Raw genomic sequence first — 26,435 nt, 5'->3', positions numbered from 1 at the left:
TTGGTGTAAGTGAGTTTTGGCAACTATTCCCAACTCACATTTTTTAAGTCTAGAGTCTATTTTAGGATTTTGTCACGGAATAACCAAAGAGGGAGATTGTAAAGTTGAATTTATTCAACTATGTGTTGGCTTTATTTTGTGCCAAATTTGATTGTAATTTAGCATTTAAAAATCATTTATTTAGGTGGAAATAATGTAAGGGTTGTGTATGAGAGAGTGTGAAGATTTGATCAAGAGTGTGCAACAAGAAGGTGACTCACGAGTGGTAACTTGCCAAAATGAAGCACACGTGTGAAACATGCAGGAAGATGAAAAGTTAGGCTAGTTAGATCACTACAAGATAAAAAATACAGTCTGGCCTAGTTTGGTAACTAGCGACTGGAACTCGCGACTCATTCTAGTCGCAAAGTGACTCGCCAATACACCCTGTTTTGTTGAAAAATGACTTTTCACATTCCATCTCATACCCTATCATAAATACCCTTATACCCACGAAATGTAGAGAGATTCCAGAGAGAATTTTGAGAGAGAAACTCTAAAGAAAAACAAGATTTATTCATCCACAATTTTATACATTTGATTCTCCAAATTCTTCTACTCTCACCTTCTCCATTGTCATACCCATAAGAAGATCATAAACCAAATCCTTACCTCACCAAATTCAGAGTAGTGAGAAGGTTCTTGGTGTTTGGGAAGCAATTCAAGAGAAAATTAATTCATATTGGTTGATGCAATGGGCTAATTGCGGGATCCAGAAAGCTAGAGAAGACATGGTTCGATATAACCTTGTTGGAGCAAGAAGCTTGGAGAGCTTAGGTGCATTAGGTAGATTAGGCTTGAAGAGTCTATTACTATTCATGTATCCCAATTGATTTTCTAGTGGATCATTTACCACTTGGAGGGCAGCGGAGAGGTTTTTCACTTAGTTTTTCGGTTTCCTCTTCAATAACATGTACCGGTGTTATCTTGTGTTTGCATCTCTCTTTCCCTTACTCTTAACTTTAATTTCTGCTAGTTGTGATTAATTAATGGCTTAAAGTAGTTTGGTCATTTGGGTATTGCTTATATTTCATATTTCACACATATATTGTTTGAATATAAGCTCATATTGGAAAGTTTGTATTTGGGGGTCTAAATATTCACAAGTGTTTTATACACTAAGTGAGTTTTCAATGATATTCATGTGATTTATGTCTATGGATTTTGACTTGGTGGATTTATTTGATGAGTGGGTTTATGGTTTTACAAATAGTGGTTATCTAAGGTTTATTTATGGTGGAAATTTAGGGGTTTTGAGTTATATCATGTGATAGTTGGTAAATCTAATATTTTTTTTCCATTGCTATTGGGTTTATTTGGAGCTAGTTATGGATTTAAATTGTTTGTCTTGGAGGATATTGTGATTTTGGTTTCATGGGTCTCTTGATGATGTTGTGCAAACCTTGTGGGAACTACTTATTAAGTGTTGAGGTTTTAATGTTAGGGAGAATACCTTGTGTAAAGTTGTGGTTTACAACTATGTTTTATGTTGGCTTTATTCCATGACAAAAATTGTTGTAATTGCTTTAATTTTGTTCCTTGTATTTTGTGGGATTTTATTGTATTAGGTTTAGTATTAAGTTGGTGAAGACTCGAGCTTAAATGAAGATCAGTGCATTTAACGACTAGCTCGTGAGAAGTTCACGAGAAGAGTTTCCACGAAAAGGGCATGTGAGAAGCACATGACTGGAAGTTGAAGAGTCATACCAGGCTGTCAATTTTGCGAGTATTTCGCTAGTAAGGCCTTCCTACAAGATACCCACGAGACTCTCCGCCTGGAGGATTTTTAAGTGTGACTTTCTTACCCTTCACCTATACTATATATACCCTCATTACCCACAATGTAAAGGAAGTCATTCAGAGAGAAAAACCCTAGATAGGTTTTCTATAATACACACATCCATCTTTTAGAGAGAAAGCTACCCATCCTTAGTGAGAAATCATTGTAGCCTCTTCTCCTTCCCTCTTCCATTGTCATACCTTGAGAGGAGATTTGTACCCAAACACAACTCACACCTATTCAAAGTGTAGTGTGTTTTTTAAAACTTAGGAAGCTTTGGGGAATTGCCAAAAAAAGCCAATAAGGCTTGGTGGATGCAATCGGGCGTATTGCGGGATCCGGACAGCTAGACAAGACATGGTTTCGGGAAGCCTTGTTGGAGTAGGAGCTTGGAGGGCTTAGGTATATCGGGTAGATTAGGCTTGGAGGGTCTCTTGCTATTCGTGTATCCCAACTTATTGTCTAGTGGATTGATTTATCGCTTGGAGGGCGGCGGAGAGGTTTTTCACCAGGTTCTCCGATTTCCTCTTTGATAACACATCGTCGTGTTATCTTATGTTTGCATCTCTCTTCCCTTACTCTTGTGCTTTACTTTTATTGTTTGTTGTTCATGTTTATGCACTAGAGTAGTATCGATTGATTGCACTGTTAGGATTAGTGCCCTTAAATCCTATTGTATGATGCTATGTATGATATTATGTGTGACATTATGTGTGACATTATGTGCGACATTATGTATGACATGATGTATGACTTAATATTGTAGTTAATAAATTTGTTTTATTATTATCTGAAATAATGGTAACATGAATATTTGGACATTATCATATAGTCCATGAGATGTATAGTGTGTAATTTATGTGAAAAGTCACAGAAGATATAAATTACAAGTTTTTTGTAAACTCAGAATTTAGTTTGTAGTCGGTGATGAAATTGGGCGTTTCATCTGCGAAGACTATAACGTATCAACTAAGATGATTTGTCTTGATTATGGAAGTGGTGACTTCTAGTTGATATGTTAATATGTTTTAAGAGTTAAAACATATTGAACTAGACCGTTGTGAGATTTATTATTCTTGTAAAGAATGTCAATTGAATAATAAATCTCACGACTTATATTTGCATGAACTCTTAATCCTGAGAGAATAATGGACTTGATCATGAAGTGCAGGTTGTTTTGATATATCAGGAGTGAGATCTAAAGTAACGGTCAAAACCTCATTATATTGGGCAACCACATTTAGTGTTGATGGAACATATATTCTCAAGATGGAATTCATAGTCTCTTAACGGAGATATAAAATATTCCCTTGAGATAAGTTTAATGGGTTTAGTTATTCAGAGAGTTAGGCCTAACCACTTTAGTAAGAAATTACTAAAGTATATATTTATGAAATTGGATTTCATAAATATATGGTGAATAACTTAAAGGATTAAACCGGGTACTCAAGGATTAAGATGTAGTAATTTACAAAGTGACAGTCTACATTAATGACTTTGTATTACTATGAATATTTTATGAAGGGGTTGCATGTACAATAAAGTCTTGGGATATAATTTATAGATAAGGCCTAGAGTGCAACTATATGTATATAGTGGTATTGAATATAGTTAATGGTAGTTTTGGACTTGTCAAGAGTTGACAGAAAAGCCCAAGGCCCATTGGAGTTAGTGTCTTATTGGTCCCTTTTGGTCCCATTCCAAGCCACACACTTAAGCCCAATTGGAAAGGCTCAAAAGGTCAGCCCAATTAGATAATTGGTTAGATACAAAGGGAAAAACGTATAGAATTTTGAGTATGGGAAACATCATTGTAAAAAATGGTGTAGGTCACTTTAAAATTCATCCTTTGTAACCAATTGAGAGTCCACACTTCTTGGGCATTAGTGAAATTGGAGTGAAGATTAAAAGTATTCCCAAGTGCTTCGATCTTAGTTTTTGAAATTCACCGCTTCAAGGTATGCTCTCTTATACTTGAATTCTTAAATTTACATAGTGCATGTTATAGATTGTGAATGAAGTAGATCCGTTTAACTTTCCGCTGCGTATATGCATATTTCCAACAATTGGTATCAGAGCGGTCTTCAATTGCCAATCTGTTTAACATGTTTTGTGAATTTTAGAATTAGAGATGGTAGTTTCATATTGTTAGAAGATTATGCTTTTTAATTTTCTACATGTTGTTGAAACTATGATTTGATGAAAACTGAAATTGATGTTATGATGTTGTTTAAATTTAAATTTAAGTATGTTAAATTGAATCTTAAGGCTATAGCATCAATAGAATTCAGTTTTGACATCAATCTCTGTCTGTAATGTTCATATGTTGAATGTTTGTTCATGAAAAACGAAGAAAACTGCCTTAGAAAAATTCTGGAAATTTGAGTTTCACGATTTTCGATCGATCGAACAAGTCAGAAGGTTGAGTTTGAATTTTTTAATTTTTTCGATCGATCGAGGGGCACATTGGATCGATCGAAAGAAAGAAAATCAGAATTTTTTTCTAAGTGTTTTCACATGTAAAAAGAATAAGACTATGTGTAATTAGATTATGCATGTTTTAAATTTAAAAACCTTTATTTTAAAACATCTAGTGGGAGAGAGATACAAGGGTTGAATCTCATGGCCTCCATTGTTGGTTCATAGTAGTGTGAAATATATACTTTGCCTTAGCCTCGAGCTTTGCATTCCATGCGGAGAGTATTTGTTTCATGGTCTTACAAGAATGAATTACTTGGTTTATAGTAGTTTGATCAAACACCTTGTCTTAGCCTCGAGCTTTGCATTCCATGCGTAGGGTGTTTTGTATCATGGTACTACAAAATAAACTTGTTAAGGGGATGAAATGTGACTACACATGATTCTAGACAATGGTATACACTAGACTAAATATTATAGTATCCTCTATGCTGAGTTCTTACTATTATCATTTAGAGGCCAAATGTAAAACGGCATATTATTAGTGTTGGTAAGAGTTATCATGATAGCACTAATAATGAGAAGAGTTCTCATTCAATCATAGTATTTAATGTTCACTCTATGCTGAGGGATATTGAATATGGGATTAGGTTGTCGTTGCATATATTATATTATGGTTTTGTTAAGGTTCCATACTATATGTTTATATGCTAAAATGATAATGTCTAGTTTACTTATTATATTCATGTTTATTATTTTCAGATTTGAACATGGCATCATTTAGCCCACTTGTAACTATTCTTAATCAAAACAAACTGACTGGATCCAACTATGTTGACTGGAAAAGAAATTTGGACATAGTTCTCACAGCTGAAGAGCACAAATATGTGCTTACTAAACCATGTCCCAGCTTTCCTTCATTAGATGCTCCTCTTGAGGAAAAACAACGATATGATCGTTGGCAGAAATCTAATGAGATGGCCAAGTGCTACATCCTAGCATCTATCTCAAATGTTCTACAGCATCAAATGCAGGATGTACAGACATCATGCTAAGTCTGAAGGAGATGTTTGGTGAGCAAGGCCGTTCTACAAGGCAAGAGACCATAAGGCAAATTTATAATACCAAAATGGCTGAAGGAAGTTCAGTAAGGGAGCATTGTCTTACAATGATCTCTAATCTGAATACATTGGAAGTTTTAGGTGCCGATATTGATGGAGAATCCCAAGTGGATATGATACTCCAATCACTACCGGAATCATTCAAGGAATTCAGACTTAATTACAATATGAACAAAAAGATTTACTCATTGTCTGAATTAATGAATGAGTTGGTAGCGGCGGAAGGCATCCTTGGTACTTCTAATGTTGAAGCCAATGTGGGTGAAGCTTCTACTTCTCAACCTAAGTCAAAAGGCAAGGGTAAGAAGAAGAAGAAGAAGGACTTCACCAAGCAAGAGGGTAAACAAATTGCCTTAAGGGTTGCTGATAAAGGAAAGAAGATCAAAGGAAAATGTTTCCATTGTGGTGAGAAAGGACATTGGAAGAGGAATTGTCCAATATTCAAGACTGCCAAGAATAAGGGTATGAATAATACATTCCTTCTAGAAATATGTTTGGTACAGAATCCAACAGATTCCTGGTGTGTGGATTCAGGTTGTACTAATCATATCTGCAATTCCTTGCAGGGGTTCCAAGAGACTAGAAAGCTTAAAGAAGGAGAATTGTTTCTTACTTTGGCTGATGGGAGCAGGATTCTGGTTGTAGCTATTGGTGTTTATAATTTATGTTTTGAGTCTAGAGTTTTAATATTGGAAGACTGTTTGTATGTACCTAATGTTCGTAGGAATTTAATTTTTGCTACTTACTTTGGTAAACATGGATATTGTGTTATCCTTAAAGACAATGTTGTAATAAAGAAGGGTAAAATGTTTATCTGTTCTGGCAATATTGTGGATGGTCTTTATATTTTAACTCCTAATAAGCATGAATTATATAATTCTGAATTAGATAATGATTCTCATCTAAAATCATTAAAGAGAAAGTTTCCTTCAACTAGTGATGCATATCTTTGGCACTTGCGTTTAGGTCATATTAACTCAAATAGGATTCAAAGACTGATCAAAGATGGTCTCTTAGAGCCCATGGACTTTGATGAATTTCCAGTTTGTGAATCTTGTTTTGAAGGTAAAATGACCAAACGACCTTTTAATGCAAAAGGTAGAAGAGCCCAAGATTTGCTAGAACTAATACATTCAGATGTATGTGGTCCTATGTCAATCCAAGCAAGAGGTGGTTATGAGTACTTCATCACTTTTACAGATGATTACTCTAGATTTGGTTATGTGTACCTAATGAAACGGAAGTCCGGATCCTTTGAAAAGTTCAAAAAGTTTAGGGCTGAAGTTGAGAATCAATTAGGTAAACGCATAAAGGCCATTCGATCTGATCGTGGTGGCAAATACCTTCTTGGGGATTTTAAGGATTACTTAACTAAGAATGGGATTGTATCCCAATTGACTGCACCTGGAACTCCATAACAAAATAGTGTAGCGGAAAGAACGAATAGAACTCTTTTAGATATGGTTAGGTCCATGATGAGTTATTCAACTTTACCAATTTCTTTTTGGGGATATGCCTTAAATACTGCAATGTATCTTCTGAATTTAGTACCTTCGAAGTCGGTTCCTAAAACACCTGTAGAGTTGTGGAATAGGCGTAAGCCTAGTATGAGACATCTCCATATTTGGGGTTGTCCAGCACATGTGTTGAAAGGAAAATCTGACAAGTTACAGTCTAAAACAGAAGTGGTTTTCTTTGTAGGGTATCCAAAAGGAACTATTGGAGGTTTATTCTATAGTCATAAAGATAATAAAGTGTTTGTTAGCACAAATGCCAAATTCTTGGAAAATGACTAAATGAATGATTATACTCCTAGAAGTAGAGTTGTGTTGGCTAAAATGAATGAACCTGTAAATGTACAACCAATAGATGAAACTAGGGATGATGTGAATGCATTAGATACATCACAAGATACTACTCAAGAGGTGTCTAGTACACAGGTGCCTTGTCGTAGTGGGAGAATTGTTCGACCTCCTATAAGATTCATAGGTTTAGGAGAAACTTATGAAGCTATCTCAGAAGAGGCTGAATCGGATCCCTACACTTATGAAGAGGCTATTAATGATATAGATGCACATCATTTGGTTCAAGCTATGAAATCTGAATTAGATTCCATGTATTCCAATCAAGTTTGGGATCTTGTAAAGGCACCTAAGGGCATTAAACCTATTGGTTGCAAATGGGTTTACAAGAGAAAGAGAGGGATAGATGGAAAGGTTGAAACCTTTAAAGCAAGGCTAGTGGCGAAAGGATATACACAAAAAGAAGGCATTGATTATGAAGAAACCTTTACACCAGTAGCAATACTTAAATCTATCAGAATTCTCTTGTCCATTGCTACTCATTATAATTATGAGATTTGGCAAATGGATGTCAAGACTACTTTTCTTAATGGCAATCTTGATGAGGAAATCTATATGGGTCCATTTATGGACTTAAGCAAGCATCTAGGTCATGGAACATCAGATTTGATCAAGCAATCAAATCATTTGGTTTTGAACAAAATCTTGATGAACCATGTGTGTACAAAAGACATCAAGATAAAGTAGTAATGTTCCTAGTGTTTTATGTTGATGATATTCTACTCATTGGAAATGATGTAGGGGTAATGTCATCAGTAAAGGTTTGGTTGTCAAGCCAATTTGATATGAAGGACTTGGGTGAGGCTAATTTTATTCTAGGGATCAAGCTTTGTCGAGATCGCAAGAATAAGATGTTAGGCTTATCACAAGCTGGATATATAGATAAGGTTCTAGAACGGTTTAGCATGCAAAACTCCAAGAAAGGTTTACTTCCTTTTAGACATGGAGTTCCTCTATCTAATGACCAAAGACCTAAGACTCAAGAGGATGTAGATATGATGAGACAAGTTCCTTATGCTTCTGCAGTGGGAAGTCTCATGTATGCCATGCTTTGTACTAGACCAGATATTTGTTATTCAGTAGGCATGGTCAGTCGATATCAATCAAATCCAGGACCAAAACATTGGCAAGCTGTAAAGCACATTCTCAAGTATCTTCGGAGAACGAGAGATTATATGCTTGTTTACCGTTGTGAGGATTTGATTCCCATTGGCTATACAGACTCAGATTTTCAATCGGATCTAGATTTCAGAAAGTCCACATTAGGATGTGTTTTCACCTTGGGAGGTGGAGCCATAACATGGAGGAGTGTCAAGCAATCTTGCATTGCGGACTCCACCATGGAAGCAGAATATGTTGCTGCTTGTGAAGCAGCAAAAGAAGCTGTATGGCTCAAGAAATTCCTTTCTGACCTTGGTGTAGTAAGAATTGAGCAAGTTCCCATTACTTTGTTTTGCGACAATAGTGGAGCAGTTGCACAATCTAAAGATCCAAGGAATCACAAGAAAGGAAAGCACATTGAGAGAAAGTACCACATCATTAGAGATATTATTGCTCGTGGAGATGTGGTGGTAGCAAAGATTGAAAGTGCAAATAATCTAGTAGATCCCTTTACCAAAGCATAGCCTCAAAAGACCTTCGAGTCGCATTTGGAGGGAATGGGAGTTAGATTAGTGCACAATAGTCTTTAGGACAAGTGGGAGATTGTTAGGATTAGTGCCCTTAAATCCTATTGTATGATGCTATGTATGATATTATGTGTGACATTATGTATGACATGATGTATGACTTAATATTGTAATTAATAAATTTGTTTTATTATTATCTGAAATAATGGTAACATGAATATTTGGACATTATCATATAGTCCATGAGATGTATAGTATGTGATTTATGTGAAAAGTCACAGAAGATATAAATTACAAGTTCTTTGTAAACTCAGAATTTAGTTCGTAGTCGGTGATGAAATTGGGCGTTTCATCTGCGAAGACTATAACGTATCAACTAAGATGATTTGTCTTGATCATGGAAGTGGTGACTTCTAGTTGATACGTTGATATGTTGATATGTTTTAAGAGTTAAAACATATTGAACTGGACCGCTGTGAGATTTATTATTCTTGTAAAGATCGTCAATTGAATAATAAATCTCACAACTTATATTTGCATGAACTCTTAATCCTGAGAGAATAATGGACTTGATCATGAAGTGTAGGTTGCTTTGATATATCAGGAGTGAGATTTAAAGTAACGGCCAAAACCTCATTATATTGGGCAGCCACATTTAGTGTTGATGGAACATATATTCTCAAGATGAAATTCATAGTCTCTTAACGGAGATATAAAATATTCCCTTGAGATAAGTTTAATGGGTTTAGTTATTCAGAGAGTTAGGCCTAACCACTTTAGTAAGAAATTACTAAAGTATATATTTATGAAATTGGATTTCATAAATATATGGTGAATAACTTAAAAGGATTAAACCAGGTACTCAAGGATTAAGATGTAGTAATTTACAAAGTGACAGTCTACATTAATGACTTTGTATTACTACGAATATTTTATGAAGGGGTTGCATGTACAATAAAGTCTTGGGATATAATTTATAGATAAGGCCTAGAGTGCAACTATATTTATATAGTGGTATTAAATATAGTTAATGGTAACTTTGGACTTGTCAAGAGTTGACAGAAAAGCTCAAGGCCCATTGGAGCTAGTGTCTTATGGGTCCCTTTTGGTCCCACTCCAAGCCACACACTTAAGCCCAATTGGAAAGGCCCAAAAGGTCAGCCCAATTAGATAATTGGTTAGATACAAAGGGAAAAACGTACAGAATTTTGAGTATGAGAAACATCATTGTAAAAAATGGTGTGGGTGAGTGTATGTCACTCTAAAATTCATCATTTGTAACCAATTGAGAGTCCACACTTCTTGGGCGTTAGTGGAATTGGAGTGAAAATTAAAAATATTCCCAAGTGCTTCGATCTTAGTTTTTGAAATTCACCACTTCAAGGTATGCTCTCTTATACTTGAATTCTTAAATTTACATAGTGCATGTTATAGATTGTGAATGAAGTAGATCCGTTTAACTTTCCGCTGCGTATATGCATATTTCCAACATGCACTTCATTTACTCTTGTTTCCGCACTTAGATAAGTTAGAGTAAAAGCAATCTAACTTTAATTTTTAATTGAGGGTCTAAACAGCTCTTGTGTTTTTAACACTTTTGAGCTTTCACTTTGAATGACTTAAGTTTATAAATTGGAGTCTATGCCTTGTAAATTAAATTGTTGAGAAACTTTTGAAGTGGAATACATTATTTGTGAGGTTAAATACTTAGGCTTACCTAATTAATTTTTTATTTAGTGATTTCAAATTTGTAACTAGATACAATGTCAGGCTTTATGCTTATCGTGATAAGTTTGCTTGGTGTTGTTTTAGGTTCTAGCTAATCTCCTTTGGAGCTTGGAGAATTAGGTTTTTTGTGAGTTGCAAGGTAAGTAGCTTTTTAATGGGATTTTTAAAAAATAACCATGTTGCCTAAAACTTTGTTTTTGGGTTAGACACATTTTTGGAAACTATTTATGGAAACTATATTTTCCTAAAAACTATTGTGTTGTAACCTTTATGCATATTATTATTGCATCATATTTGGTATTGCATATGGGGAAATGCATGAGTTGTTAGTATGGAAAATATAAGCATTGTTAATTTAATCCTTTGATGATGGCTTTCATGAAATTATTGCATTGTTTGCAATTTCTAAAAATGATTTATCTTGACCTTTGTTACTTGGCAAGTTAATACAAAATCTTTTTGACAAGAAATGGTTTTGAGAACCTTGTGAATATATTGGGTATTTTAAAGGTTTTTATGAAACTACTTGAAAATGAATTACTTATTTTGAATAAAATGTAATTTGTGAGCTCTTTATGTTTTACTCTTATGTTGTGACATGTGATTACTTGTTGATTACCTAGCTAGATACTATAGTCTGTGTAACATTGGTATCTTAGCACCCGTCTTTAAGATGGTTATTGAGTTCAGTCTTTGTGACAGCATATTTAGTTCTGGCTGTGTGTCGACAATTAGTTCCTTCTTTGTGACGGCAGATTAGTTCTGTCTTTATGATGGCATTGTCATGTGGCGTTGGGTTTGGAATTGTATTGCTATTGCTCACAAAATATAGTATGTAGTTTCATGTGAGCATTTTGAGAAGCTTTGTGATGTATCATTTTAATCATTCTTGTCATATTATCATTGGAAATGGTTTTGTAGAATTTATATAGAAATTCCCAAATTATAACATGCTTTGTAAAATATTCATTATTATGAAACTTGCATTTCTCCTACCTCCATTAATTATGCTACATACAAGGCTCTGTCTCATCCCATTCTTTCACAAACTTCTTTAAAGAATGCAATGATCTCTTGAGACAGGTTTTTGAGGATAGCAGTAGTTAGACAAACTACTAATGGTGGCTGAACTTTTGTGATGATGATCCTTACGTGTTGTACATCCTAGAGGAGGCTTGGCTCATTCTTTTGTATCTAATAGTGGTGATGATTTCTATTCCCACTGATAGGACAAGTTGATAATGTGTAATTATATTTGTTCAGACCTCCATTCTTTTGTGGCAATGGTCCTTGTAATTATTGCATAGAGCTCTAAGTTACTTTGGAAGCACTTTTGATGAAATTATTATGAAAATTACTTGATGCTTGTGGAAATTCTTTGGATTGAATTGCTAAAATATTTACATGTACTTTGGGTTGTAGTTTCCTCATGCTTTGGACCCTTTTTGGGTTTGGGGCGTGACAGTTATCCTGATTTTGATTAAGGATGAATTTTGATCTTCTGTTTGTTTTGACCAAATATTTGTTTTCAATTTGGTCATCATAATGATATCCAATATCATTTTTATTGTCCTAGCCTATATGTTTTATAGGTTCAATTTCAAATAAATAAAAACTAATTGTATTTTTGACCAATTTTTTTTATTTAAGTATCTCATGCGTTGTATGGGTTAGTGACTACTATTAACTTAACATGACATTTTCCTTTAAAAAAAAAAAAGGCATAATAGTAGGACGTGGAGTTTGTGGAGACAAAACGACGATGCTCTAATTCAAAAAAATTTTAGTTTTTAGTGTTTACCAATAAAAACGGAGGGGAAAGGATCACCTCCAGTTTTAAAACCTCTAGTTTCCTCCCATTTTAAAATAGATGAGTGACATGTGTAAAAACAATGATCCAACAGTTAGGAAATTAGCAATTTGTGTGGGTCGATGGCATTCTTCAACGGTGTGTGGGTTGACAGCAAAACTTCAAGCCGCATGTGGAGGCGCATGAGGCTGAAGATGGACGCTGGCTTCTTGGGTTTTACACATCGGAGGCCGAAGAAGAGATCTGTGGTGTTGGTTTCATGAACCACCAATCGACGGGGAATCTGTGACGGTGCGTAGGTCGATGGCCACCGTGCGTGGCAGCGCTTGTCTCCAAAAATGGAGATCGAACTATTGGGTTTTGCAAATTAAAGGCCAAAGAAGAGATTTGCAGCATCAGTTTCACGAAAGGATGGAGAAAAACTAACAAATCTCAAGGGAGGCTCGAACTGATGGTGTGACAGTTGTGGCTTTTGATAGCAGTGATGTAGCGGCGGAGAGGCCTTGTGGAGGTGGTGAAGGTAGTGGTAGTGTTGAGTTGAATGGTGGTATGTTTGGTAGATTAATTTGGCTCCAAAGATAGTGAAAGGAGACGTAAGAGAGAGATAAGAAACTGTTGGGTTTTTCTTTTTCAAACCGATAGGTCATTTTACATACACGTGTCACTCACCTAGTATAAACAGGAGGTTTTAAAATTAGAGGTGATACTTTCCCAAAACGGAAAGTGTCGGAGAAAGAGTGAAAGTTAAAAAACAAAGGTTAAAAGAGAAGACTAATTATTATTGCATTGCAGTAGCGTGTAAAATTGAGCAACAACAATTCTCCTCTCTCGGAGTCGGAGTGAGTGTAGGGTTTATTTACCTCTGGCTCTGGCTCAGATTAACTCGTCATCGAAATCTCAGAGATCAGACACGGAACCATCGGTCATAGATACACAGAAAGAAAGAAATGACCTCGAGAGACAAGGACCAAATCACACCGCACCACCCGCCTCTACTTAGCAGCCTCGTTGTCCGCCCTTCCGTCAGCGACGGTGGCGCTGACGGTGCCGGAAGTGGTCGTGTCAGCGATTACGAGCCCGGTGAGGTTCGCCGTGAGCCTCCTTCTTATTCTCGCTCTGATCGTTACTCCGACGACCCTGGTTCGTTTCTCTCTCTCTCGTTTTTTAATTAATTTTCGTTTATTTTTTTATTTTTTGTTAATTAATTGTTCAACTTGTTTGTATATTTTTTAGGGTTAGTTGTTTATTTATATCATCAGATCTTGAAGTCTGTACCTGTTGAAATTAGAGAAAACGACGCGTTTTTTAAACCCTAGATCTTGGTGTTAGGTTTATGATCGATTAGCTTAGAAATCGGTTTTAATTTTGTTTGTTTGTTATTGTTATGTCAAATTTTTTTTTTTTTTTTGCTGGGATTATCATCGAGCATGAGTTTAGGGAATTAATAGATTGGTACTGAAGGAGTTGAATTCCATTTGAGCAAATAAGTCATGCTAGCGGACAGGGTTATATTCTGAGTTTTCTCTGAAGGCATGTGCATATTCAGGGTAACATTGAGTGATTGATCTTCATATTCATTGGATTCCTGCATGTTTCTCATACAATATTGGATCTCCATGCGATATCTCTTTTATGATTCCTCATCTTCATGTTTGCACCTAATTAAAATTATAGCTATACACTTTCTAGTTGCCAGTGAATTTCTTATTTTGTTATATTTTTTTTCCAAAATAATATATATATATATATATATATATATATTGTCTTCACCCGTAGACTTTTTTGTTCAAATTATATTGCCTGATGGGTCTGTTCTAGTCAATCAACGATGGTTCTTTACAACCTGTTGACTATTCCTTGTGTTGCATGTCAAGCATGTGGATCTACTACCAGTTATGGAGTATCAAACTGTGAATAAATTTTGCTATTATGTGTTACAGCTCTGAATGTTGCCTACAAGCACCTGGGCCTTGAGGAAGGCATGTTAGTGTGAGTGCAGTCTTGGATCATGGTCTGAGGGAAATGGGTTTTTGTTTTAAAAGTAAATATGTTTGTGGTACTTGCTGTTGATGGATATTGTTCTTTGTGTTTGAATTTGCTGGGTGCAGCTCCACAAAAAATAAGGCCCTGGTTCTGATTTGTTACAAGTTATGGTCCTGGGTATTGGATTTCGTTTTGTGGGAATGAAGCTGATGGGTTGGGTTCAAATCAAAAAGTGTCTAATCGGGAATGCCAGACAATCTCAAGAGGAATTTGCAAGGATCCAAGATGGTCATATGACTTGATAAAATGTTGGAAAATTACAACATCATTAAGCATTTCTGTGATGGTATTTTTATTTTGTAACTAATCAAGAGAAGCATACAAGAAAGAAAGAGAGTTAACGGACTTGTCTACTGCAATAAGTTTGGTGTGGTTAAATGGTACCAAATTTACCTTTCCAAAGATGAATTAGTATTTGGAAGCTGATGTTTACTGGTGAACATTGAGCTTTATTGTTTTTGGTTTTCTCTGGTTTCTTTAGTAAATGGAAATATATATTGGTGTGCTTTCTGCTAGCTGATAGATTATAGCAGCTCTTTTGTGGGTGTATGGATTTGGATTATACTTGTGAGGATGATGTTTTGGCTTGGGCTTTCATTGTTTAGTGCAGTTGGTTGGTGAAATAGGGTTTATTCAGACTGTTTTATGATAACTAATATGACATTGTACTATTCAGAGTTGTGTGGAAGTTTAGTGGGTTACTTTATAGCTTCTGCTGAACTTCAGTAGGTTTTGTTATAATCACATTTTTGATGAATGGTGAGTTGGTACAGAAAATGGCTTCAGGTCTTAAAAACTCTTGGACTATTGTTTTTCTTGATGTTTCCTTATCTTTTGTACTTCTATCGTTTTTTAGTTATAGAAGGCATAGTTAGTGGCAGATGGTAATGATGGACTACACTTTTGGGATTTGACATGCCTTTATGGCTTCAGCTCACTTTCTTGTTCTGAGCAATGTTAAATTTGGTTGGAGGATATAATTAAAGTTCGTGTTTCTTTTAAGTCAAATTTTGGGGGTTACTTTATAAAAAAGAGTCAAGTTAGGGGGGTTAACAAGATGCTGAGATGGTTATTGAAAAGAAGCAGACCAAATTGGTTGTGGATAAATTTGGGTTTTTGGGAAATTGGGCTGGTTCCTCTTTGGTGGATTTTCTTTTGGCGTTAGGGTCCTCTTGTGGTTCAGTCTATTGCTCTTGCTGCTCCTTTTTGCTGGCATGTTTCAACTGTGAGGTTTTGGAAAACGTTGTACCTGGGATATTGCTTTTTGTGTTGGGTTAGTATTTATTAGGCACATATCCGTCTTCTCTATCTGCAGATGAAGCTCACTTCCTTATCACTACTACAATGCTGTATTAAGTATGGTTGAACCAGATCCATGACTTTCAGGGTTGATTTTTCAGATTTTTAGGTTCAAATATACATATATATATATATATAAAGTATGTAATGGTCTACAAGGTAATGGATCTGGCTCTTGTATATAGGAATACTGGGATTGTTTTCTTTTTGAAGACTATGAGCAGTTACTGTATGTGGTGAGCACAAGTAACCGCTGTACTTGCTAATTGACCACTTTTTTTGGAAGTGACAATGGGGTGGTTATCATATGAACTGCTTACTCTTTCACATAAATATTTTGTTTTCTGCTACCTATTGCAAGGAGATTCCCTGAACGGTGGTAACTGTCCTTGCAAACTTTTGAATTAGCAGTTTCATGGTCACAGACCTTCAGCTACATAAGTTTACTATACTTTCACTTTTCCCCTTATCTTATTAGGGGTTGCTTATGTCAAGACTTCGCTGGCTTTTCTTTTTCCAGGATATAGAATTCGTGCAGGTTCTGGTTCTCCTGTACGGCATAGAGATGTGGATCATCGTTACAGTCCTGATTTTAATCATTCTGGTGGTCTGCCACGGAGCCGTGATTTTGGCAGTGGGAGGGATCCTGGTAGATATAGAGACTCTTCACCCCCTTATGGTCGAGGAAGGGGTGGTGGCAGGCCATTTAGTAGAGCTTTTGATGGACCTGGGCTTGGTCCTGGCCCATTCAGAGGTGAAGGTATGAGTAGAAATAATCCAAATGTGCGCCCAAGAGATGGAGATTGGGTTTGCTCAGATCCTTTGTAAGTACTTATCGTGCATTTCATGTTGCAATTTACTCTCTTTTTTTCCCTTGATTTTCTGTAATACATGATTATGCTACTGTTTTGCCATTTACAATGTCATTTGCTTTTGTTTATTGCGTATTGCAAGTTCTTGGTGCAGACTTTCCTTTTCTTTGGCTTTTCTATTCCTAGTTTTCCTGTAAGCATTAGGTTCTTTTGTGCCCCCTTCTTTTTTGCTTTTAGTACCTCTGCATCTGTAATTAGAGAATCTGTGTACATTGTTGGTCATGCTTCACTTATTCTAGCCATGCATCAGATGTGGAAACCTGAATTTTGCAAGGCGGGAGTACTGTAACAACTGCAACAAGTTTCGCTATGGACCTGGGGGAAGTCCTCGGAGAGGCTATCCTGGCCCACCTCCTCCACATGCTCCCCCTAGACGCTTCCCTGGCCCTCCAATTGAATGTTCCCCTGGCAGGACCATGAATGGATATAGGTCTCCTCCTCGTGGCTGGGCTAGGGATGGCCCTAGGGAATTTGGGGCTGGTGGTCTACCACCTCCCAGGCATGAGGGCAGGTTTTCTGATCACCACATGCGTAGAGATCGGCTGGACTATCCAGAAGATGACTACAGGGGGAGGAACAAGTTTGATAGGCCAATGCCAATGGACTGGGGTCATAGGGACCGTGGACGAGATGCTTTATTCAATGAAAGGAAAGGATTTGAGAGGAGGCCACCCTCTCCACCTCCACTAGTACCACCACCACCACCACCACCACCATTTGCTCCACACCGTGGCCGCTGGGCTCGTGATGCCAGAGAGAGGAGCCGTTCCCCAATAAGGGGTGGCCCACCGGCAAAAGACTATCGACGAGATATGTACATGGAGCGGGGGCGGGATGATCGGCGTGCCGTGGGGCGAGAGAGAATTGGAGATGCATATTAGCAAGGAGAGAATTGGAGATGCGTATTAGCAAGGTGGGTAGTGGGCAGAATTTGCAGGTGTATTTTTGGTTTAATTAGTCAGTGTTGTGTTTTTGTTTAGGGAGGAATATTCACAGCTCAGGACTAAACTTGGTTAATTTGTTCCTGACCATGTATTATTGTAGAACTCTCAATAGGTAAAAAAACTCCCGTTTTTTTCAAGCATTACTCCTGGTTTTGACATAAAAAAGGGAAAAATGTCTGTTGTTATTGTTCGAATTTTTATGTTCTTTTTGTTTTTCCCCTCAGCTCAGCTCTTGGATTGCTTATTTTGTTGTTGGTAGATGATGCTTGAGCCTGGAGTTCCCACTGTGGAGGCCGCCTGCGCTTCTCGCATTGTTTTGGTCCACTCTATTGCTTTAAAAAATCGTTTTAGCCAATGTGATAAATTCATAATTTCTTGTGCCACTGACTCTTCAAGGGAATGTTTAGTGTTTTGCTGAGTAGTTCTAGGACCACAAATTATTTCACTATTTTTTTTTGCCACAACTCTGATGTAGCAGATTGTAAGTAATTAACTATCACTTATGTATGGACTTACTATTTTTTCTTCACCAATCAGTCTGTTTTGTGGCAAAAAATTGTGAAAAAATTGTGATACTAGACTTTTTTTGTTTGACTAAGCGGTCTGCAGGACTTCGGTTGTGCCTATAGCCAGCCTATAGGTGTCAGTATTGTTTGTTCCAGCCTATAGGTGCCAGTATTGTTTGTTCGAACTCAACCATGATCATATCGTATGTGTTGTTTTTTTGACAAAGTTTAACTATAAAATTGGTTGTACTTTAAGGCTATAAACTTACTCAATATCTTTTTATTAGAGATAAATTTTGACAAATCTACCATTGGATTACATCTTCTTTTATCATTTATGATTGCAAAATTTTAAAAAAAATTTAAAGATCAATAGTTATGTTATCAATAAGTTTTTTAAATTGCAAATTTTTTAAATTTGAAATTATGTATAAAATCTAAGTTTATAAATTATATAGTAAATAATATCTGATTGACACAAAATTTGACATGTGAATTAAGAGTATAAAAAACAACTTAAAAAAAATGTAAAAAACATGCAATTCAATGATTAAATTTTCAAAATATGTAGTAATATTTATTTTATTGAATGAGTTTGTAGTTTTAAGCTACAACTAATTTTGTATCTAAACTTTCTCCTTTTTACTGTATAATTTTTTTTTTTTTTTTTTCTGTTATAATATATTATATCTCCGGCGTTGTGTTTAATGGCTACTGACTCATCCTTTTGAGAAACACTGCTCCAAGGATTTGATTATGGTAGTAGTGAAGTGTTTACAGCAAATGGTGTTGTCACAACTCAATTAAACCTAGTTGCTGTGACTTTGCTCTGACAAGCTATTATGTGTCTGAAATCTGGATTTTTTATTTTTTATTTTTTTATATTTTTATATTAACTGTGTTTGTAACTCTTTGAGCATGTGATTATTCTTCAAGGGTGTGTAGTCCTTCAATCTCACAAATATTATAATTACAAAGAAATCTTTTGGGGATGACCCTAAGATAACAATTAGGAAGTTTTGAACTCAAGGTTTCACGAAGATCTAAAATGTAAAATTAATTCATTTTCAATTCAAAATTGAAGATCTGATATGTAGAATTAACTCATATTCAAATCAAAATTGAGTCCTGAAAGAGAGAAAAAAAAATGAACTAAAAAGAAAGGTGTCTAGACTGTAGTATATGGGGTATATTACCTGCTTTTATATTATTAATCAAGAACGCTATATAATGATTCTAATTTTGGATCTTTAAGAACATCCATTGTTTGTGGTTTGCCTTAAAAAATGTAGGATGATTTCCCTTTGCTTTATTTGTTACATTTGATCTAGTGGAATGTGGTCACAGAAAATGGATAAATGGATAGCATAGAATTATAATTACGTCCTCATTTTTGTCTTTCCTTCCTTCTTCTAGCATGAAACAAAATGACATTTTTATCAGTGTATTTTTTTTTAATCCAAATTATTTTAACGTTAAAATAAAATGCAACAAAAATCAAGAGTGTCACATAATAAAATGGAACTTACGGTTCCAAAGATGGATAATGACATGATGATGATCTAAATGTAATTTGCCTATAATCTTCACTGTCCATTGCAACTGGACTGGTGTTAAAAAGATATTATTGTTGCCGTGTTGGATGTTTATAGTGTAATAAGTCTTGTCGGGTTCCACCTCATCATCTACACAAAGAAAGTAGGAATCCAATGCGTCTCAGTTCTCAGTGCGTATAGTTCTAATATATGCCGAAAACCACCCAAGGGTGTGGCCTAGCGGTAAGAGCTCTAGTTCTGTCATGCCTACGAGTCTGGAAGTTGTGGTTCGAGTAGTGGCACCTATATTCCCCTATTTGTCCAGTTTGGGGGTGAGGTGTCTGGGTAGCTCCGTGATGGCTTGGGTGGTACCCATTGACTGGTTACAACAACCCATGGGGTGTGGGGTTAGTGAATCTACAACAAAGACCCTTTTTTTTGGCCTTCAAAAAAATATATACTGAAAGCAGTAACGAAGTAATCTGATGAAACTATTGCTTGCCCTCCCAATTATATGATACGAGGGCATTAAATCAGATCAGATGGAAATTGGTTTTATTGTTGTGAGTTATGATGTTATACGAGGACATTGATTGTTACGGCAATAATGTATGAATGAAAATAATCAATTCTCTCTCTCTCTCTCTAAGATTTTATTAGAGAAATCAAACAGAACTAACACAAATTTATAAGTATTTCAACCTCAGGCTCAGAGGGTTGGTTAATGTTTTTCAAGACTTGTGATCCATAAGATAATGGTTCCAAGTATCTTTAGCTAATATATGACCCCTAAAGCATTCCTCATAATTATTCGATGCATAAAATGGGTGGATTCCACTCACCCGAAAAATTAGTAAGATACCTAACGAAAAAAATAAAAAATAGGAACTAGTATACTGCATCCAATTTTAATAAAAATAAAACATCAAAAGGAGGATTAAGAAGTGGACAATGAACATTGTCTTTAAGGGCCCCCTCCCCCCCCCTCCCCTCTTTTTTTTTTGTAATAATTTTTATGGGTACCATTATTTGAAGAATAATGTTATAGATACAAACTATCTTACAACATTTTTATAAAATGTTAATGATAAGTATTATTGGTTTTTATTTGGATCCATTACTAATATCACTCTTTCATTTATCAATAACTACTCATCACATTAACATTTGTTAAAATAATTTGTAACTCTAGCATTTTTTTTTTTGAGAAAGTGATGGTGGATTTGAATGACTTTTTTAGTAATGTACTAATATAAATACCAAAATATTGCTTTTTTAATAATAAAAAAATGACCAAAATATTTTTATGCATATTTCTTACAATTATTTTTCCTTAACTTTTCAACTTTATTTTGGCTTTATACAGAAATTCTGAGTTAAAAATTGGATTATCCACTAATAAAGGCAATTCAAGACTATTGACGGCTTAACTTTTGAGGTTAAACATAATTACATTTTTTTTTTTTTTTTCGGAAAACTAAACAATAACAGTTTGTTAACTTTTGCAATTTTCATGTGATATACTTTGAATTAAAACATCGTAAAAATATTTAAGCAAAACGTTAAACTTCATTACCGTTGTATGAAAAATGCAACATTTTTAATAGTAGTTTCATTTGAATTATGAATAATTGTCCTCTTTCTCAGTATGTGATGTAGGGTAGATTTCTCACCCAAAATCTATGCCTTGCGATGGCGCTAATTTAATAATTATGCCGTAATTAATTTAAGCCAAAGACCCAGCACTCACTCAAAGGAATAGTTTAATCATTGATGTAAACGAGTCTACATCTTCTATCTCACATGATATTCTCCACTCCATGACATTTGGCTTCTCTTTAATTTTTTTTCTTTCTCAACATTAGTTGAGATAATGTTCTGACTTCTATCCAAGAGATATCGTTCATAAACACATTCACATTAGCCTAGCAGGTTTTTTAGTCAAATCTGGTCCAAAACCTATTTTGACTTATTCTTTTGTAGATACCTTTACATTAAACTCAATACTCTACACCTAATTTTATTTAAAATACTTATTTTATTTATTATTTATTATTTTTCTCTCTCTCTCTCTCTCTCTCTCTTTCTCACTCTCTCTCTTCCTCAATGAACCTCTCTCTCTAATCACCAAACTCATCATCGATCTTGCTATGGGTGGGTTGGTTGGGGTGCGTGGTGATATTGATGCCTGCAACAGATGGCTTTTGCGTTTGGGGTTCACTAGGTCTTGTTGGGAACAATACAAGGAGCAATCAAGAAAGAACAAAATGAACACAAAAAGTAAATAGAAAATTATATAACTTAGAGGCACAAAATTATTATCCTTAGACAATATTTGCCCCCACACAAATGTTGCTAAAGGGTTTCAACAAATTTATCTTTAGAATACAACCAAGTTTGTGTTAGGATTGTGCCCTAAAATCCTATTGTATGATGCTATGTATGTTATTATGTATGACTTAATGTTGTGATTAATAAAGTTACTTTATTATTATCTAAAATGATGGTAACACGAATATTTGAACATTATCATATAGTCCATGAGATGCATAGTATGTGATTTATGTGAAAAGTCACAGAAACTATAAATCACAAGTTCTTTGTAAACTCAGAACTTTAGTTCGTAGTCAGTGATGAAATTGGGCATTTCCTCTGCAAAGATTATAACATATCAACTAAGATGATTTGTCTTGATCATGGAAGTGAAGACTTCTAGTTGATATGTTGATATGTTTTAAACGTTAAAACATATTGAATTGGACCGCTATGAGTTTTATTATTCTCCTAACGACTATCAAATGAATAATAAATCTCACGACTTTTATTTACATGAACTCTTAATCCTGAGAGAATAATAGACCTGATCATGAAGTGTAGGTTGCTTTGATATATCAGGAGTGAGATCTAAAGTTACGGTCAAAACCTCAGTATGTTGAGCAGCCACATTTAGTGTTGATGGAACATATATTCTTAAGATAGAATTCATGATGGAACATATATTCTTAAGATAGAATTCATAGTCTCTCAACGAAATTACAAAATATTCTCTTGAGATAAGTTTAATGAGTTTGTTATTCAGAATGTTAGGCCTAACTACTTTAGTAAATAGTTACTAAAGTATATATTTATGAAATTGGATTTCATAAATATATAATGAATAACTTAAAGGATTAAACCGGGTAATCAAGGATTAAGATGTAGTAATTTACAAATTGGCAGTCTATATTCATGACTTTGTATTACTACGAATATTTTATGAAAGGGTTCCATGTACAATAAAGTCTTGGGATATAATTTATTAATAAGGCCTAGAGTGCAATTATATTTATATAGTGGTATTAAATATAATAAATGCTAACTTTAGACTTGTCAAGAGTTGACAGAAAAACCAAGGCCCATTGTAGCTAGTGTCTTGTTTGTTCCCTTTTGGTCCCACTCCAAGTCATATAATAGAGTCCAATTGGAAAGGCCCAAAAGGCTAACCCAATTAGATAATCAGTTATAAGGAGAGAAACATATAGAATTTTAGTATGAGACATGAAATGATTTGTATGTGAGTGTTGAACACTCTAATTCTCCCTTGAACAAATTCATATAACTGATTGAGAGACCACACTTCTTGGGCATTAGTGGAATTAGAGTGAAGATTAAAAGTGTTCCCAATTACTTCTAATCTTTGTTTTTGAAATTCACCACACCAAGGTACACTCTCTTATTCTTAATTTTTGAAATTTACATAGTATATGTTATCAATTGCAAATGAAGTAGATCTGTTAATTTTTCCATTGCATATGTTTTGTATGCAATACAAACATGTATTTTTCCAACAATTTGTTGGGTTCTACAAATAGCAACTTTGGAAAATACCCACATAATTTCTTGTGTTTCTTAGAAACTATTTGAGAGAGAAAAGAAAATTAGTTATCAAGTGAACATGAACCATTATTTATACCCAAATGGTTTTTATCCTTCAATAGGCACCAATGGAGAGTTACAATGTTTCATAAAAACATCTGCAAGATAAAAAATATTTTCAAAAGTTAGGAACAGTTACTAGAAAATTAGGGTTTCTAAGTGCTAGCATGCGCACGCAAGTCCGTGCATGTGTGCGCAGGGTCCTTGGATACGTACGCATGTTAGAACACGCATCCATATGAACTAAAGAATATGAACACGTATGCATGAACACAGCCCGCGTACACAGGAGTAATTTTGCGTATGCAAGAATATAAGCTGCATACGCAGGCCCGATACATGCGCACGCATTAGCACAGATAGAGAGTGTTCTTCGACATTCTTAGCCAATTTTTGATCAAAACTCACTCTAAACATGCTCCTACCCTTTCTAAGGTATTAGGTTTTCATCTAAACCCATCCCACAATAAAACCCAAGCATTTACAAATCTAAAAATGGATTTAAAAGGAAGATCAAAGCAGAACTTGAAAATGAGAAAAGTTTGAAAAAATTATCGATCCAGTCCTTGCACCTACTAAGAGAGGGTTTTATGGCTTGTAGATCAGTGGAGGAGACTCGTTTAGTCTTACAGCCCCATTCCAATGGGGAAGGTTGAACACAACCCCGAAAATCACATAAGAGGTTTTCTTGGTTTTGGACTTGGGTGCCATGGGAAGAGATGAGAGGGTTTGAGAGAGTTTAGGAGAGGAAGAGAGAATCAGATTGTGAGAGTGAAGGAATGAGAGAGGGTTTTGTAAAGAAAATGAAAGGGTGAAGAAAATGAAGAAGAATGTAAAGAAAAACTAACAGTTGGTAATCGTTGGGAAAATATGAAGAGGGGGGGAAGGCACCTGGTGGCTAAACTACATGAAGTTTAGGCCTTCCCACTAAACTACTTGTATTTTAGTAAAAAAAAATTCAAATTTTCAAAATATCCCCAGTGGACTCCTAGAAGGTAAGAAATGCAAAAGGAAAAATTCAAAATTTCATCCAAAAATGACGAAAATACCCTCAGTTGGGTAGAAGACACATGGACTTTCAAAGCATCCCTAGTGGAATTGAAAGGATCAAGAACATCCCTCAGTGGATTGGAAATCACAAAGGCAGCTCCCTCGTGAGCTAAAACCATCAACCAAGACCCTAGTAAGTTACAAATACATAGTTTTTCCCAAGTATCATGGAGGACTCCCCCTAGGGTCCAAGGCACAAAGGCAACTCCCTTGAGGGTTGTGAAGAAAAGGATTTCCCCATGAAATTGAGGAAACTCCCTCGTGAGTAGAATCAATACCAGTTCCCCATTGAGTCATGAAGAAAAAAAGAGAAATTCTCCTAATGGACTACACACCATCAGAGGCTTCCTCGTAAGTCAAAATCACCAAGACGGCTCTCCCGTGGGCCACCAACACATTCCTCAGCAAAGTTATTTTCCCCAGTAGATCACACATCAAGGACTTCCTCATAAGTCAGAAGAATACAGAACTTGTGCACATATCCTCCAGGAATTGAATATGTAGGCACAAATCACATGCAAGTCAGAGAAAAGAATACAAAAATTGTGCACATAGCCTCTAGGAATTGAATATGCAGGCATGGATCCCATGTAAGTCAGAAGAGAAGAATATAGAACTTGTGCACATATCCTCTGGGGGAATTGAATATGCAAGCACAGATCCCATGCAAGTCAGAAGAGAAGAAAGCCAAAATTTGTGCACATATCCCAAGGGAATTGAATATGCAAGCATAAGAGAAGAGGTAGAGATAGAGATAAAGACCAAGGTCACCCCGAGGCAAGAGCCTTATTAGAGTAGGTAAAGATGGTGATAAAACACAAGTATTACCCATGAGAGATGGGGTCACGGGGGAAGGGGAGGATAGCCATAGTATGAGGGAGCTCATCAAACAGATAAAGTCCTATATTGATTGACCTCGACAATCCGAACTCTAATATTGCCTCGAAGGGTACAAGCACTTCTAAGCCTAATCTATCACCGAGCATTCCTCCTACTGAAGGCATTACCTTGCCCCAAACTCAGCCAAACACTACTTAGGCCCTTGCCGACTAGACTTACTTATGCAAATTTTAATCTTTTCAATTGGTGTTGTTTGCCCCCCTTTTTTTGTTTTCCTTTTTTTTTTTTTTTTTAGGAAATTGTGGTCAGGTTCCAGCTACCATTTTGTGAACAATTTTATTAAAAAACATTTCTTTCTGCTCAATATATTTTTTGGGATGATATGTTGTATTTCATAAGTGCTAGTAATTCCTAGATATAACTACGCACTCTTCATTTTGATTTTTATCTTATAGAAGACTGATGTTAGGCTGGTGACATGTTTATGCACTTAGTGTTTCCTTTAAGATCTTTGCTTAGTCGATGATCGAGGTCATGCATTCGTCTTTAGACAGTAATCTCTTTAAAGTTTCCACCTAGTCAATGATTGGGGTCAGGCCGATACTAGGTTTCTATCTTTAGACAGTAATCTCTTTAAGGTTTTCACCTAGTCGATGACCGGGGTCAGGCCGAGGCTAGGTTTCTATCCTTAGTTGATAATTTCTATCCTTAGATTATGTTTCTTGTTGAACAATATACTAACGTCAAAATCGATAAAAAAGGCGATAAACAATTTTTCAACTTCCTCTTGTTAACACTACATTATATAACATCTTGGACTCCTGAGTACATTGGCTTCGGCTAATGTTAATACCTCTTCAAATTATTTACATTCAAGGGTCGGGGCAATGGTCTTTCTTCCATATCTTCTAGGTAGTAAGCCCTGGTGCTAGCCACTACAATCACTCAATAAGGTCCCTCCCAATTCGGGGTGAGCTTTCCCCTCACTCTGGTCTTTCATATTACCCACTGCTCTTTGCAAAACCAGGTCCCCTGCAACAAACTC

At 35.6% G+C, this 26,435-nt stretch overlaps 1 protein-coding gene across 4 annotated transcripts; it reads left to right on the top strand.

Moving 5' to 3' along the window:
• Positions 1–13,111: 13,111 nt before the first annotated feature.
• Positions 13,112–18,080, top strand: LOC115975699 (RNA-binding protein FUS). Of its 4 annotated transcripts, none has more exons than XM_031096595.1 (4): positions 13,112–13,526; positions 16,249–16,552; positions 16,851–17,513; positions 17,804–18,080. In XM_031096595.1, exons 1-3 carry the CDS (start codon positions 13,334–13,336, stop codon positions 17,479–17,481), a joined length of 1,128 nt encoding a protein of 375 aa, XP_030952455.1. In that variant the 5' UTR covers positions 13,112–13,333; the 3' UTR covers positions 17,482–17,513; positions 17,804–18,080. The 4 variants fall into 4 exon arrangements, with proteins under 4 accessions (XP_030952455.1, XP_030952452.1, XP_030952453.1 ...); XM_031096592.1 differs by having other exon boundaries at positions 17,774–18,080; XM_031096593.1 differs by having other exon boundaries at positions 17,769–18,080.
• Positions 18,081–26,435: the final 8,355 nt, after the last annotated feature.

The sequence above is a fragment of the Quercus lobata genome, chromosome 2, assembly GCF_001633185.2.
Source record: "Quercus lobata isolate SW786 chromosome 2, ValleyOak3.0 Primary Assembly, whole genome shotgun sequence".
NCBI classification, from domain to species: Eukaryota; Viridiplantae; Streptophyta; class Magnoliopsida; order Fagales; family Fagaceae; genus Quercus; species Quercus lobata.
The sequence above is the reverse complement of the archived record's forward strand: the minus strand, read 5'-3'. Positions and strand labels throughout refer to the sequence as shown.